This window comes from Chiloscyllium punctatum, chromosome 21 (genome assembly GCF_047496795.1).
Source record: "Chiloscyllium punctatum isolate Juve2018m chromosome 21, sChiPun1.3, whole genome shotgun sequence".
NCBI lineage: Eukaryota > Metazoa > Chordata > Chondrichthyes > Orectolobiformes > Hemiscylliidae > Chiloscyllium > Chiloscyllium punctatum.
In genome coordinates, this window is record NC_092759.1 from 17872232 (window position 1) to 17888330 (window position 16099).

The window sequence follows — 16099 nt, forward strand, 5'->3', positions numbered from 1 at the left end:
TCTATATGTTAATCGCATGAATTGCTACAGCAAGAGTCCAGGGAACGAGCATTGAAAAAAGGTAAGGCACAATTTTAATTCTGATGGAAGAGGCTAGAAGGGCTGAATGGCCTCATCCTCCTGCTGTCAATTATGCCCTTATGGTCATGTAGCAATCCTGACTGCTTTACACTAAAACGCACATGTCCGGTGCACTTTCTCTGGAAAGGAAATGGTAACTGTAACTTCATTCAAGACAGGCTTATTGGCAAGGTGATCACATTGGGACTCTCTCTGTCCTCCATGGTGAGTACATAATGCTCAAGCAGAAGCTCGTTAACTCAACCCCAGAGTTGCTGCCAGGATCCAGGCTGAAGGTCAGCAATGCTGAGGGATTGCTGCAATATCGACTCTCCAAAGTGACATTACTTTGTGAATGCTTCCATAGTCTTTTGTGGAAGGATTGAATCTAACTGATATTGGTCTAAAAGCAATTGAACTGTTGGTAGTGTCCTGGGCTGATCTTCATTCTCTAAACATCATCAAGAAGAAAGTGTATCTATTCTCTCTCTTTCTTCCTTGTTTTCCAGTGAATCATGATATTCATAAATTTGCTTCCATTGCTTGCTCTGTTAAACACTGGTGATACCTCAGAAACAGCTCCCTCTGGAAGTTTATTGTTAACATTAAATCAGTTATGCTCTCTATTAAAAGTAGGGCAAGACAAATTTCAGGTGAAGTGATCGTTAAACAATCTCTCAGAGAAAAATTACACTTGGATATGTTCTAACTATAGGTCACAACATCTGCCATCTACCTTCTGATGTTGACAAATTTGTGGATGTCCGGTTAGGATTTGAGCCGATGGTTGTCACAGTTGTGTCTGCTCATGTAGACTCCATTGTCAATTCCTCAGTTATTGTCTTTGTTTTAGTTTAAGATAATTTTCATGGTGTCAGGTTTTATACTGAATACATTTTTTCCATTCATTTCATCCTGCTTCCACATCAGGATCACATTCTGTTCAATGTCAGTTATGCTCTTACAATCATGTAGCAATCCTGACTGCTTTACAGTAAAACGCACATCTCCAGTACGCTTGGTCTGGAAGTAAAATGGTATCTGTCTCAATGCTCAGGAAAGGCTCATTGGCAAGCTTATTACACTGGGACTCTCTCTGTGCTGTGAGGTGAATGCACAAAACTCAGTCAGAAGCTCATGAACCCACCCCCTGAGTTACTGTCAGCAGGTCCAGGCTGAAGGGGTCCAGTGCAGAGGGAGTGCTGCAATATAGACTCTCCAAAGTGATATTACATCGTGATTGCATCCATGGTCTCTTGTGGGAGGATTGAATTCTAACTGTGTTATTGTCCCAAAAGCAATTGAACCGTTGATAGTGTCCTGGGCTGATATTCATCCCCTAAACATCATCAAGAAGAAAGTGTATCTATTCTCTCTCTTTCTTCCTTGTTTTCCAAGAAAACAAGATGTTCATAAATTGACTCCCATCGCTTGCTCTGTTTAACTCTGGCGATACCTCAGAAACTCCTCCCTCTGCAAGTTTAATTGTTTACATTAAATCAGTTATGCTCACGCATAAAAACAGGGCAAGACAAATTGCAGATGAAGTGATCGTTAACCAAACTCTCAGTGAAAAATTACAGTTAGATATGTTCAAACTATAGGTCACAACGTCTGCCATCTACCTTCTGATGTTGACTTATCAGTGGATGTCAGGGAGGATTGCATCTAACTGTGTTATTGTCCTAAAAGCAGTTGAACCATTGATTGTATCCGCTGCTATGCTACTTCATCAAGAAGAGAGAGTATCCATTCGAGCTAAAAGTTGGATATACATTCGATATGTTTAACGATAGGTCACAATGTCTGCCATTCACCTCCCGATGTTGACGGATCCGTGGATGTCAGGGTAGGATTTGAGCCGATGGTTGTCACTGTTGTGTCCACTGATGTAGACACCATTGTCTCAGTTGTCTTTGTTTCTGTTTAAGATAAATTTCATGATGTCAGGTTTTATACTGAATACATTTTTTCATTCATTTCATCCTGTTTCCACATCAGAATGACATTCTGTTCAATTCTATGGATTGATATCAATTTCCATTTGTTACAAACAGAAATGGAATTGAACATCTCTTACACTCCTCCAGACTGAAACCCCAGACCCAGACTGAGCTTGCACAAATCCAGGCTGCACGGTAGGTTGGCTAAGGGAGGACAACATTGCCACGTCATCTTTCAGAAAAGCCCAATTCGTACATTCTGACAGATATACTTTCCACTCGATCAACACTGGAAAGATAATTCCACTGGAGTGAAGGGCAAGGGACCATTCTGTACAAATTCACGGCAAAGGTGCGGAGAAATGTTTTTTGGTATGAAAACCAAGAGTCTTCAGTGCACAAAATGCAACTGAGTGCAGAAGGCTCAGTAACTGAGTGTGTTCAAGAATTTGATCAAAATATTTCTATATGGTAAAAACATCAAGTGTTGCAGCAAGAGTCCAGGGAACTAGCCTTAAAAAAAAGGAAGGCACAATTTCATTTTTGATACAACAGGCTAGATGGGCTGAATGGCCTCATCTTCCTGCTGTCACTTATGCCCTTACGTTCTGGAGCAATCCTAACTACTTCATACTAAAACACACGTATCTGGTGCACTTTGTCTGGGAATAAAATGGTAACTGTCACCCTGTTCAGGACAGGCACTTCAGCAGCTTATTATATTGGGACTCTCTCTGTACTCCATGGTGAGCGCAAAAATCTCAGGCAGAAACTTATCAAATCAACCCCAGAGTTACTTCCAGCAGATCCAGGCTGGAGGACAGCAATGCAGAGGTAGTGCTACAATATTGACTCTCCAAAGTGACTTTACTTTGTGATTGCTTCCGTAGTCTCTTGTGGGAGGATTGGATCTAAATGTGTTATTGCTCCAAAAGCAGTTGGAGCATTGATAGTATTCTGGGCTGATCGTCATCCCCTAAACATCATCAAGCACAGAGAGTATCCACTCTAGCTATTGCCTCCTTGGTTTCTAAGTTATCTTGATGTTCATAAATTAGCTCCCATCGCTCGCTCTATTAAACATTGGCTTTTCTTTAGAAATACCAACCTCTTGAAGTTTAATTTTTCACAGTAAATCAGTTATGCTCTCTATTAAAAGTAGGGCGAGACAAATTGCAGGTGAAGTGATCGTGTATAGTTGTACAGAATAATTAAAGTTGGATATGTTCTCATGATAGGTCACAATGTCTGCCACATACCTCCTGATGTTGATAGATCAGTGGATGTCAGGGTAGGATTTGAGCTGATGGTTACCACAGTTGTGTCCACTGAAGTAGACTCCATTGTCGAGTCCTCAGTTGTTGTCTTTGTTTCTGTTTAAGATAATTTTCATGGTGTCAGATTTTATACTGAATACATTTCCTTCATCCATTTCATTCTCTTTCCACATCAGAATCAGATTCCGTTCAGTGCTATGGTTTGATGTCAATTTCCATTTGTTACAAATGGAAAGGGACTTGTGCATCTTTTACACTCCTTCAGACAGAAACCCCAAACCCAGACTGAGTTTGCATTAATCCAGGCTGCACTTTCTCTGGAAGTAAAATGGTATCTGTCTCACTGTTCAGGACACATTGGCAGCTTATTACATTGGGACGATCTCTGTGCTGTGGGGTTAGCGCATAAAACTCAGTCAGAAGCTCATTAACTCAACCCCAGAGTTACTGCCAGCAGATCCAGGCTGGAGGTCAGCACTGCAGAGGGAGTGCTGCAATATCGACACTCCAAAGTGACATTACTTTGTGATTGCTTCCATAGTCACTTGTTGGAGAATTGGATCTAACTGTGTTATTGGTTCAGAAGCTGTTGAACCATTGATTGTATCCTTGGCTAATCTTCATCTCCAAAATACCATCAAGAAGAGACAGTATCAATTCCACATATTTCTCCCTTGTTTTCTAAGTAATCTTGATGTTCATAAATTGGCTCCCATCACTTGCTTTGTTAAACATTGGCTATACTTCAGAAACTCGTCCCACTGGACATTTAATTGTTTACAATAAATTTGTCATGCACTGAATTAAAATTAGTGCCGGGAAAATTGCAGGTGAAGTGGTCGTGTACCAGTCTCTCAGAGACAACTTACAATTGGATATGTTCTAACAATAAGTCACAATGTCTGTCATTTACCTCCTGATGTTGACTGATCAGTGGGTGTCAGGGTAGGATTTGAGCCGATGGTTGTCACTGTTGTGTCCGCTGATGTAGACTCCATTGTCTCAGTCGTCTTTCTTTCTGTTTAAGATAGATTTGATACTGAATGCAGTTTTTTTCAATCATTTCATCCTATTTCCACATCAGAATGACATTCTGTTCAATGCTACGGTTTGATGTCAATTTCCATTTTGTTACAAATGGAAAGGAAGTTGTGCATCTCTTACACTCCTCTGACCTAGACCGTGTCTAACATTCTTTCATACTTTCCACTGGATCAACACTGGAAAGATAATTCCACTGGAGTGAGGTCAAGGAGAACAGCACATTCTCGATAAATTCAGGACAACAACAAGGAGAAATGTATTTTAGTCTGAAAATGATGAGTCTTTAGTGCGCACAATGCAACTGCGTGCAGAAGGCTCAGTCACTGAGTGTGTTCAAGAATATGATCAAAATATTTCGATATGTTAATCGCATGAATTGCTGCAGCAAGAGTCCAGGGAACGAGCATTGAAAAAAGGTAAGGCACAATTTTAATTCTATTGGAAGAGGCTAAATGGGCTGAAGGCCTCATCCTCTTACTGTCACTTATGCTCTTACGGTCATGTAGCAATTCTGACTGCTTTACACTAAATCGCACATCTCCAGTAGACTTGGTCTGGAAGTAAAATGGTATCTGTCTCAATGTTCAGGAAAGGCTCATTGGCAAGCTTATTACACTGGGACTGTCTCTGTGCTATGAGGTGAACGCACAAAACTCAGTCAGAAGCTCATGAACCCAATCCCAGAGTTACTGTCAGCGGGTCCAGGCTGAAGGGGTCCAGTGCAGAGGGAGTGCTGTAATATCGACTCTCCAAAGTGATATTAAATCATGATTGCATCCATGGTCTCTTGTGGGAGGATTGAATTCTAACTGTGTTATTGTCCCAAAAGCAATTGAACCGTTGATAGTGTCCTGGGCTGATATTCATCCCCTAAACATCATCAAGAAGAAAGTGTATCTATTCTCTCTCTTTCTTCCTTGTTTTCCAAGAAAACATGATGTTCATAAATTGACTCCCATCGCTTGCTCTGTTTAACTCTGGCGATACCTCAGAAACTTCTCCCTCTGCAAGTTTAATTGTTTACATTAAATCAGTTGTGCTCACTATTAAAAGTAGGGCAAGACAAATTGCAGATGAAGTGATCGTTAACCAATCTCTCAGAGAAAAATTATAGTTAGATATGTTCTAACTATAGGTCACAACGTCTGCCATCTACCTTCTGATGTTGACTTATCAGTGGATGTCAGGGAGGATTGCATCTAACTGTGTTATTGTCCTAAAAGCAGTTGAACCATTGATTGTATCCGGTGCTATGCTACTTCATCAAGAAGAGAGAGTATCCATTCTAGCTAAAAGTTGGATATACATTCGATATGTTCTAACGATAGGTCACAATGTCTGCCATTCACCTCCCGATGTTGACGGATCCGTGGATGTCAGGGTAGGATTTGAGCCGATGGTTGTCACTGTTGTGTCCACTGATGTAGACACCATTGTCTCAGTTGTCTTTGTTTCTGTTTAAGATAAATTTCATGGTGTCAGGTTTTATACTGAATACATTTTTTCATTCATTTCATCCTGTTTCCACATCAGAATGACATTCTGTTCAATGCTATGGATTGATGTCAATTTCCATTTGTTACAAACGGAAAGGGAATTGAACATCTCTTACACTCCTCCAGACTGAAACGCCAGACCTAGACTGAGCTTGCGCAAATCCAGGCTGCACGGTAGGTTGGCTAAGGGAGGACAACATTGCCACGTCATCTTTCAGAAAAGCCCAATTCGTACATTCTGACAGATATACTTTCCACTCGATCAACACTGGAAAGATAATTCCACTGGAGTGAAGGGCAAGGGACCATTCTGTACAAATTCATGGCAAAGGTGCGGAGAAATGTTTTTTGGTATGAAAACCAAGAGTCTTCAGTGCACAAAATGCAACTGAGTGCAGAAGGCTCAGTAACTGAGTGTGTTCAAGAATTTGATCAAAATATTTCTATATGGTAATAACATCAAGTGTTGCAGCAAGAGTCCAGGGAACTAGCCTTAAAAAAAAAGGAAGGCACAATTTCATTTTTGATACAACAGGCTAGATGGGCTGAATGGCCTCATCTTCCTGCTGTCACATTTGCCCTTACGTTCTGGAGCAATCCTAACTACTTCATACTAAAACACACGTATCTGGTGCACTTTGTCTGGGAATAAAATGGTAACTGTCACCCTGTTCAGGACAGGCACTTCAGCAGCTTATTATATTGGGACTCTCTCTGTACTCCATGGTGAGCGCAAAAATCTCAGGCAGAAACTTATCAAATCAACCCCAGAGTTACTTCCAGCAGATCCAGGCTGGAGGACAGCAATGCAGAGGTAGTGCTACAATATTGACTCTCCAAAGTGACTTTACTTTGTGATTGCTTCCGTAGTCTCTTGTGGGAGGATTGGATCTAAATGTGTTATTGCTCCAAAAGCAGTTGGAGCATTGATAGTATTCTGGGCTGATCGTCATCCCCTAAACATCATCAAGCACAGAGAGTATCCACTCTAGCTATTGCCTCCTTGGTTTCTAAGTTATCTTGATGTTCATAAATTAGCTCCCATCGCTCGCTCTATTAAACATTGGCTTTTCTTTAGAAATACCTACCTCTGGAAGTTTAATTTTTCACAGTAAATCAGTTATGCTCTCTATTAAAAGTAGGGCGAGACAAATTGCAGGTGAAGTGATCGTGTATAGTTGTACAGAATAATTAAAGTTGGATATGTTCTCATGATAGGTCACAATGTCTGCCACATACCTCCTGATGTTGATAGATCAGTGGATGTCAGGGTAGGATTTGAGCTGATGGTTACCACAGTTGTGTCCACTGAAGTAGACTCCATTGTCGAGTCCTCAGTTGTTGTCTTTGTTTCTGTTTAAGATAATTTTCATGGTGTCAGATTTTATACTGAATACATTTCCTTCATCCATTTCATTCTCTTTCCACATCAGAATCAGATTCCGTTCAGTGCTATGGTTTGATGTCAATTTCCATTTGTTACAAATGGAAAGGGACTTGTGCATCTTTTACACTCCTTCAGACAGAAACCCCAAACCCAGACTGAGTTTGCATTAATACAGGCTGCACTTTCTCTGGAAGTAAAATGGTATCTGTCTCACTGTTCAGGACAGACACATTGGCAGCTTATTACATTGGGACGATCTCTGTGCTGTGGGGTTAGCGCATAAAACTCAGTCAGAAGCTCATTAACTCAACCCCAGAGTTACTGCCAGCAGATCCAGGCTGGAGGTCAGCACTGCAGAGGGAGTGCTGCAATATCGACACTCCAAAGTGACATTACTTTGTGATTGCTTCCATAGTCACTTGTTGGAGAATTGGATCTAACTGTGTTATTGGTTCAGAAGCTGTTGAACCATTGATTGTATCCTTGGCTAATCTTCATCTCCAAAATACCATCAAGAAGAGACAGTATCAATTCCACATATTTCTCCCTTGTTTTCTAAGTAATCTTGATGTTCATAAATTGGCTCCCATCACTTGCTTTGTTAAACATTGGCTATACTTCAGAAACTCGTCCCACTGGACATTTAATTGTTTACAATAAATTTGTCATGCACTGAATTAAAATTAGTGCCGGGAAAATTGCAGGTGAAGTGGTCGTGTACCAGTCTCTCAGAGACAACTTACAATTGGATATGTTCTAACAATAAGTCACAATGTCTGTCATTTACCTCCTGATGTTGACGGATCAGTGGGTGTCAGGGTAGGATTTGAGCCGATGGTTGTCACTGTTGTGTCCGCTGATGTAGACTCCATTGTCTCAGTCGTCTTTCTTTCTGTTTAAGATAGATTTGATACTGAATGCAGTTTTTTCAATCATTTCATCCTATTTCCACATCAGAATGACATTCTGTTCAATGCTACGGTTTGATGTCAATTTCCATTTTGTTACAAATGGAAAGGAAGTTGTGCATCTCTTACACTCCTCTGACCTAGACCGTGTCTAACATTCTTTCATACTTTCCACTGGATCAACACTGGAAAGATAATTCCACTGGAGTGAGGTCAAGGAGAACAGCACATTCTCGATAAATTCAGGACAACAACAAGGAGAAATGTATTTTAGTCTGAAAATGATGAGTCTTTAGTGCGCACAATGCAACTGCGTGCAGAAGGCTCAGTCACTGAGTGTGTTCAAGAATATGATCAAAATATTTCGATATGTTAATCGCATGAATTGCTGCAGCAAGAGTCCAGGGAACGAGCATTGAAAAAAGGTAAGGCACAATTTTAATTCTATTGGAAGAGGCTAAATGGGCTGAAGGCCTCATCCTCTTACTGTCACTTATGCTCTTACGGTCATGTAGCAATCCTGACTGCTTTACACTAAATCACACATCTCCAGTAGACTTGGTCTGGAAGTAAAATGGTATCTGTCTCAATGTTCAGGAAAGGCTCATTGGCAAGCTTATTACACTGGGACTGTCTCTGTGCTATGAGGTGAACGCACAAAACTCAGTCAGAAGCTCATGAACCCAATCCCAGAGTTACTGTCAGCGGGTCCAGGCTGAAGGGGTCCAGTGCAGAGGGAGTGCTGTAATATCGACTCTCCAAAGTGATATTAAATCATGATTGCATCCATGGTCTCTTGTGGGAGGATTGAATTCTAACTGTGTTATTGTCCCAAAAGCAATTGAACCGTTGATAGTGTCCTGGGCTGATATTCATCCCCTAAACATCATCAAGAAGAAAGTGTATCTATTCTCTCTCTTTCTTCCTTGTTTTCCAAGAAAACATGATGTTCATAAATTGACTCCCATCGCTTGCTCTGTTTAACTCTGGCGATACCTCAGAAACTTCTCCCTCTGCAAGTTTAATTGTTTACATTAAATCAGTTGTGCTCACTATTAAAAGTAGGGCAAGACAAATTGCAGATGAAGTGATCGTTAACCAATCTCTCAGAGAAAAATTATAGTTAGATATGTTCTAACTATAGGTCACAACGTCTGCCATCTACCTTCTGATGTTGACTTATCAGTGGATGTCAGGGAGGATTGCATCTAACTGTGTTATTGTCCTAAAAGCAGTTGAACCATTGATTGTATCCGGTGCTATGCTACTTCATCAAGAAGAGAGAGTATCCATTCTAGCTAAAAGTTGGATATACATTCGATATGTTCTAACGATAGGTCACAATGTCTGCCATTCACCTCCCGATGTTGACGGATCCGTGGATGTCAGGGTAGGATTTGAGCCGATGGTTGTCACTGTTGTGTCCACTGATGTAGACACCATTGTCTCAGTTGTCTTTGTTTCTGTTTAAGATAAATTTCATGGTGTCAGGTTTTATACTGAATACATTTTTTCATTCATTTCATCCTGTTTCCACATCAGAATGACATTCTGTTCAATGCTATGGATTGATGTCAATTTCCATTTGTTACAAACGGAAAGGGAATTGAACATCTCTTACACTCCTCCAGACTGAAACGCCAGACCTAGACTGAGCTTGCGCAAATCCAGGCTGCACGGTAGGTTGGCTAAGGGAGGACAACATTGCCACGTCATCTTTCAGAAAAGCCCAATTCGTACATTCTGACAGATATACTTTCCACTCGATCAACACTGGAAAGATAATTCCACTGGAGTGAAGGGCAAGGGACCATTCTGTACAAATTCATGGCAAAGGTGCGGAGAAATGTTTTTTGGTATGAAAACCAAGAGTCTTCAGTGCACAAAATGCAACTGAGTGCAGAAGGCTCAGTAACTGAGTGTGTTCAAGAATTTGATCAAAATATTTCTATATGGTAATAACATCAAGTGTTGCAGCAAGAGTCCAGGGAACTAGCCTTAAAAAAAAAGGAAGGCACAATTTCATTTTTGATACAACAGGCTAGATGGGCTGAATGGCCTCATCTTCCTGCTGTCACATTTGCCCTTACGTTCTGGAGCAATCCTAACTACTTCATACTAAAACACACGTATCTGGTGCACTTTGTCTGGGAATAAAATGGTAACTGTCACCCTGTTCAGGACAGGCACTTCAGCAGCTTATTATATTGGGACTCTCTCTGTACTCCATGGTGAGCGCAAAAATCTCAGGCAGAAACTTATCAAATCAACCCCAGAGTTACTTCCAGCAGATCCAGGCTGGAGGACAGCAATGCAGAGGTAGTGCTACAATATTGACTCTCCAAAGTGACTTTACTTTGTGATTGCTTCCGTAGTCTCTTGTGGGAGGATTGGATCTAAATGTGTTATTGCTCCAAAAGCAGTTGGAGCATTGATAGTATTCTGGGCTGATCGTCATCCCCTAAACATCATCAAGCACAGAGAGTATCCACTCTAGCTATTGCCTCCTTGGTTTCTAAGTTATCTTGATGTTCATAAATTAGCTCCCATCGCTCGCTCTATTAAACATTGGCTTTTCTTTAGAAATACCTACCTCTGGAAGTTTAATTTTTCACAGTAAATCAGTTATGCTCTCTATTAAAAGTAGGGCGAGACAAATTGCAGGTGAAGTGATCGTGTATAGTTGTACAGAATAATTAAAGTTGGATATGTTCTCATGATAGGTCACAATGTCTGCCACATACCTCCTGATGTTGATAGATCAGTGGATGTCAGGGTAGGATTTGAGCTGATGGTTACCACAGTTGTGTCCACTGAAGTAGACTCCATTGTCGAGTCCTCAGTTGTTGTCTTTGTTTCTGTTTAAGATAATTTTCATGGTGTCAGATTTTATACTGAATACATTTCCTTCATCCATTTCATTCTCTTTCCACATCAGAATCAGATTCCGTTCAGTGCTATGGTTTGATGTCAATTTCCATTTGTTACAAATGGAAAGGGACTTGTGCATCTTTTACACTCCTTCAGACAGAAACCCCAAACCCAGACTGAGTTTGCATTAATACAGGCTGCACTTTCTCTGGAAGTAAAATGGTATCTGTCTCACTGTTCAGGACAGACACATTGGCAGCTTATTACATTGGGACGATCTCTGTGCTGTGGGGTTAGCGCATAAAACTCAGTCAGAAGCTCATTAACTCAACCCCAGAGTTACTGCCAGCAGATCCAGGCTGGAGGTCAGCACTGCAGAGGGAGTGCTGCAATATCGACACTCCAAAGTGACATTACTTTGTGATTGCTTCCATAGTCACTTGTTGGAGAATTGGATCTAACTGTGTTATTGGTTCAGAAGCTGTTGAACCATTGATTGTATCCTTGGCTAATCTTCATCTCCAAAATACCATCAAGAAGAGACAGTATCAATTCCACATATTTCTCCCTTGTTTTCTAAGTAATCTTGATGTTCATAAATTGGCTCCCATCACTTGCTTTGTTAAACATTGGCTATACTTCAGAAACTCGTCCCACTGGACATTTAATTGTTTACAATAAATTTGTCATGCACTGAATTAAAATTAGTGCCGGGAAAATTGCAGGTGAAGTGGTCGTGTACCAGTCTCTCAGAGACAACTTACAATTGGATATGTTCTAACAATAAGTCACAATGTCTGTCATTTACCTCCTGATGTTGACGGATCAGTGGGTGTCAGGGTAGGATTTGAGCCGATGGTTGTCACTGTTGTGTCCGCTGATGTAGACTCCATTGTCTCAGTCGTCTTTCTTTCTGTTTAAGATAGATTTGATACTGAATGCAGTTTTTTCAATCATTTCATCCTATTTCCACATCAGAATGACATTCTGTTCAATGCTACGGTTTGATGTCAATTTCCATTTTGTTACAAATGGAAAGGAAGTTGTGCATCTCTTACACTCCTCTGACCTAGACCGTGTCTAACATTCTTTCATACTTTCCACTGGATCAACACTGGAAAGATAATTCCACTGGAGTGAGGTCAAGGAGAACAGCACATTCTCGATAAATTCAGGACAACAACAAGGAGAAATGTATTTTAGTCTGAAAATGATGAGTCTTTAGTGCGCACAATGCAACTGCGTGCAGAAGGCTCAGTCACTGAGTGTGTTCAAGAATATGATCAAAATATTTCGATATGTTAATCGCATGAATTGCTGCAGCAAGAGTCCAGGGAACGAGCATTGAAAAAAGGTAAGGCACAATTTTAATTCTATTGGAAGAGGCTAAATGGGCTGAAGGCCTCATCCTCTTACTGTCACTTATGCTCTTACGGTCATGTAGCAATCCTGACTGCTTTACACTAAATCACACATCTCCAGTAGACTTGGTCTGGAAGTAAAATGGTATCTGTCTCAATGTTCAGGAAAGGCTCATTGGCAAGCTTATTACACTGGGACTGTCTCTGTGCTATGAGGTGAACGCACAAAACTCAGTCAGAAGCTCATGAACCCAATCCCAGAGTTACTGTCAGCGGGTCCAGGCTGAAGGGGTCCAGTTCAGAGGGAGTGCTGTAATATCGACTCTCCAAAGTGATATTAAATCGTGATTGCATCCATGGTCTCTTGTGGGAGGATTGAATTCTAACTGTGTTATTGTCCCAAAAGCAGTTGAACCGTTGATAGTGTCCTGGGCTGATATTCATCCCCTAAACATCATCAAGAAGAAAGTGTATCTATTCTCTCTCTTCCCTGTTTTCCAAGAAAACATGATGTTCATAAATTGACTCCCAACGCTTGCTCTGTTTAACTCTGGCGATACCTCAGAAACTTCTCCCTCTGCAAGTTTAATTGTTTACATTAAATCAGTTGTGCTCACTATTAAAAGTAGGGCAAGACAAATTGCAGATGAAGTGATCGTTAACCAATCTATCAGAGAAAAATTATAGTTAGATATGTTCTAACTATAGGTCACAACGTCTGCCATCTACCTTCTGATGTTGACTTATCAGTGGATGTCAGGGAGGATTGCATCTAACTGTGTTATTGTCCTAAAAGCAGTTGAACCATTGATTGTATCCGCTGCTATGCTACTTCATCAAGAAGAGAGAGTATCCATTCTAGCTAAAAGTTGGATATACATTCGATATGTTCTAACGATAGGTCACAATGTCTGCCATTCACCTCCCGATGTTGACGGATCCGTGGATGTCAGGGTAGGATTTGAGCCGATGGTTGTCACTGTTGTGTCCACTGATGTAGACACCATTGTCTCAGTTGTCTTTGTTTCTGTTTAAGATAAATTTCATGGTGTCAGGTTTTATACTGAATACATTTTTTCATTCATTTCATCCTGTTTCCACATCAGAATGACATTCTGTTCAATGCTATGGATTGATGTCAATTTCCATTTGTTACAAACGGAAAGGGAATTGAACATCTCTTACACTCCTCCAGACTGACACCCCAGGCCCAGACTGAGCTTGCGCAAATCCAGGCTGCACGGTAAGTTGGCTAAGGGAGGACAACATTGCCACGTCATCTTTCAGAAAAGCCCAATTCGTACATTCTGACAGATATACTTTCCACTCGATCAACACTGGAAAGATAATTCCACTGGAGTGAAGGGCAAGGGACCATTCTGTACAAATTCACGGCAAAGGTGCGGAGAAATGTTTTTTGGTATGAAAACCAAGAGTCTTCAGTGCACAAAATGCAACTGAGTGCAGAAGGCTCAGTAACTGAGTGTGTTCAAGAATTTGATCAAAATATTTCTATATGGTAAAAACATCAAGTGTTGCAGCAAGAGTCCAGGGAACTAGCCTTAAAAAAAAGGAAGGCAGAATTTCATTTTTGATACAACAGGCTAGATGGGCTGAATGGCCTCATCTTCCTGCTGTCACTTATGCCCTTACGTTCTGGAGCAATCCTAACTACTTCATACTAAAACACACGTATCTGGTGCACTTTGTCTGGGAATAAAATGGTAACTGTCACCCTGTTCAGGACAGGCACTTCAGCAGCTTATTATATTGGGACTCTCTCTGTACTCCATGGTGAGCGCAAAAATCTCAGGCAGAAACTTATCAAATCAACCCCAGAGTTACTTCCAGCAGATCCAGGCTGGAGGACAGCAATGCAGAGGTAGTGCTACAATATTGACTCTCCAAAGTGACTTTACTTTGTGATTGCTTCCGTAGTCTCTTGTGGGAGGATTGGATCTAAATGTGTTATTGCTCCAAAAGCAGTTGGAGCATTGATAGTATTCTGGGCTGATCGTCATCCCCTAAACATCATCAAGCACAGAGAGTATCCACTCTAGCTATTGCCTCCTTGGTTTCTAAGTTATCTTGATGTTCATAAATTAGCTCCCATCGCTCGCTCTATTAAACATTGGCTTTTCTTTAGAAATACCAACCTCTTGAAGTTTAATTTTTCACAGTAAATCAGTTATGCTCTCTATTAAAAGTAGGGCGAGACAAATTGCAGGTGGTGATCGTGTATAGTTGTACAGAATAATTAAAGTTGGATATGTTCTCATGATAGGTCACAATGTCTGCCACATACCTCCTGATGTTGATAGATCAGTGGATGTCAGGGTAGGATTTGAGCTGATGGTTACCACAGTTGTGTCCACTGAAGTAGACTCCATTGTCGAGTCCTCAGTTGTTGTCTTTGTTTCTGTTTAAGATAATTTTCATGGTGTCAGATTTTATACTGAATACATTTCCTTCATCCATTTCATTCTCTTTCCACATCAGAATCAGATTCCGTTCAGTGCTATGGTTTGATGTCAATTTCCATTTGTTACAAATGGAAAGGGACTTGTGCATCTTTTACACTCCTTCAGACAGAAACCCCAAACCCAGACTGAGTTTGCATTAATCCAGGCTGCACTTTCTCTGGAAGTAAAATGGTATCTGTCTCACTGTTCAGGACAGACACATTGGCAGCTTATTACATTGGGACGATCTCTGTGCTGTGGGGTTAGCGCATAAAGCTCAGTCAGAAGCTCATTAACTCAACCCCAGAGTTACTGCCAGCAGATCCAGGCTGGAGGTCAGCACTGCAGAGGGAGTGCTGCAATATCGACACTCCAAAGTGACATTACTTTGTGATTGCTTCCATAGTCACTTGTTGGAGAATTGGATCTAACTGTGTTATTGGTTCAGAAGCTGTTGAACCATTGATTGTATCCTTGGCTAATCTTCATCTCCAAAATACCATCAAGAAGAGACAGTATCAATTCCACATATTTCTCCCTTGTTTTCTAAGTAATCTTGATGTTCATAAATTGGCTCCCATCACTTGCTTTGTTAAACATTGGCTATACTTCAGAAACTCGTCCCACTGGACATTTAATTGTTTACAATAAATTTGTCATGCACTGAATTAAAATTAGTGCTGGGAAAATTGCAGGTGAAGTGGTCGTGTACCAGTCTCTCAGAGACAACTTACAATTGGATATGTTCTAACAATAAGTCACAATGTCTGTCATTTACCTCCTGATGTTGACGGATCAGTGGGTGTCAGGGTAGGATTTGAGCCGATGGTTGTCACTGTTGTGTCCGCTGATGTAGACTCCATTGTCTCAGTCGTCTTTCTTTCTGTTTAAGATAGATTTGATACTGAATGCAGTTTTTTCAATCATTTCATCCTATTTCCACATCAGAATGACATTCTGTTCAATGCTACGGTTTGATGTCAATTTCCATTTTGTTACAAATGGAAAGGAAGTTGTGCATCTCTTACACTCCTCTGACCTAGACCGTGTCTAACATTCTTTCATACTTTCCACTGGATCAACACTGGAAAGATAATTCCACTGGAGTGAGGTCAAGGAGAACAGCACATTCTCGATAAATTCAGGACAACAACAAGGAGAAATGTATTTTAGTCTGAAAATGATGAGTCTTTAGTGCGCACAATGCAACTGCGTGCAGAAGGCTCAGTCACTGAGTGTGTTCAAGAATATGATCAAAATATTTCGATATGTTAATCGCATGAATTGCTG

At 40.8% G+C, this 16099-nt stretch overlaps 1 protein-coding gene across 1 annotated transcript in view; it reads right to left on the minus strand.

The window, feature by feature from the left end:
• LOC140492614 (uncharacterized) overlaps positions 1-16099 on the minus strand; it is a 162883-nt gene that overhangs the window by 37442 nt on the left and 109342 nt on the right. Inside the window, exons 45-56 of the mRNA XM_072591626.1 lie at positions 15588-15692; positions 14653-14766; positions 13270-13374; positions 11795-11899; positions 10860-10973; positions 9474-9578; positions 7995-8099; positions 7060-7173; positions 5674-5778; positions 4194-4298; positions 3263-3376; positions 1878-1982 (exon numbers count right to left, since the gene is read on the minus strand). Of these exons, the coding sequence (XP_072447727.1) occupies positions 1878-1982; positions 3263-3376; positions 4194-4298; positions 5674-5778; positions 7060-7173; positions 7995-8099; positions 9474-9578; positions 10860-10973; positions 11795-11899; positions 13270-13374; positions 14653-14766; positions 15588-15692 (1296 nt within the window). The remainder of the gene's footprint in view (positions 1-1877; positions 1983-3262; positions 3377-4193; positions 4299-5673; positions 5779-7059; positions 7174-7994; positions 8100-9473; positions 9579-10859; positions 10974-11794; positions 11900-13269; positions 13375-14652; positions 14767-15587; positions 15693-16099) is intronic.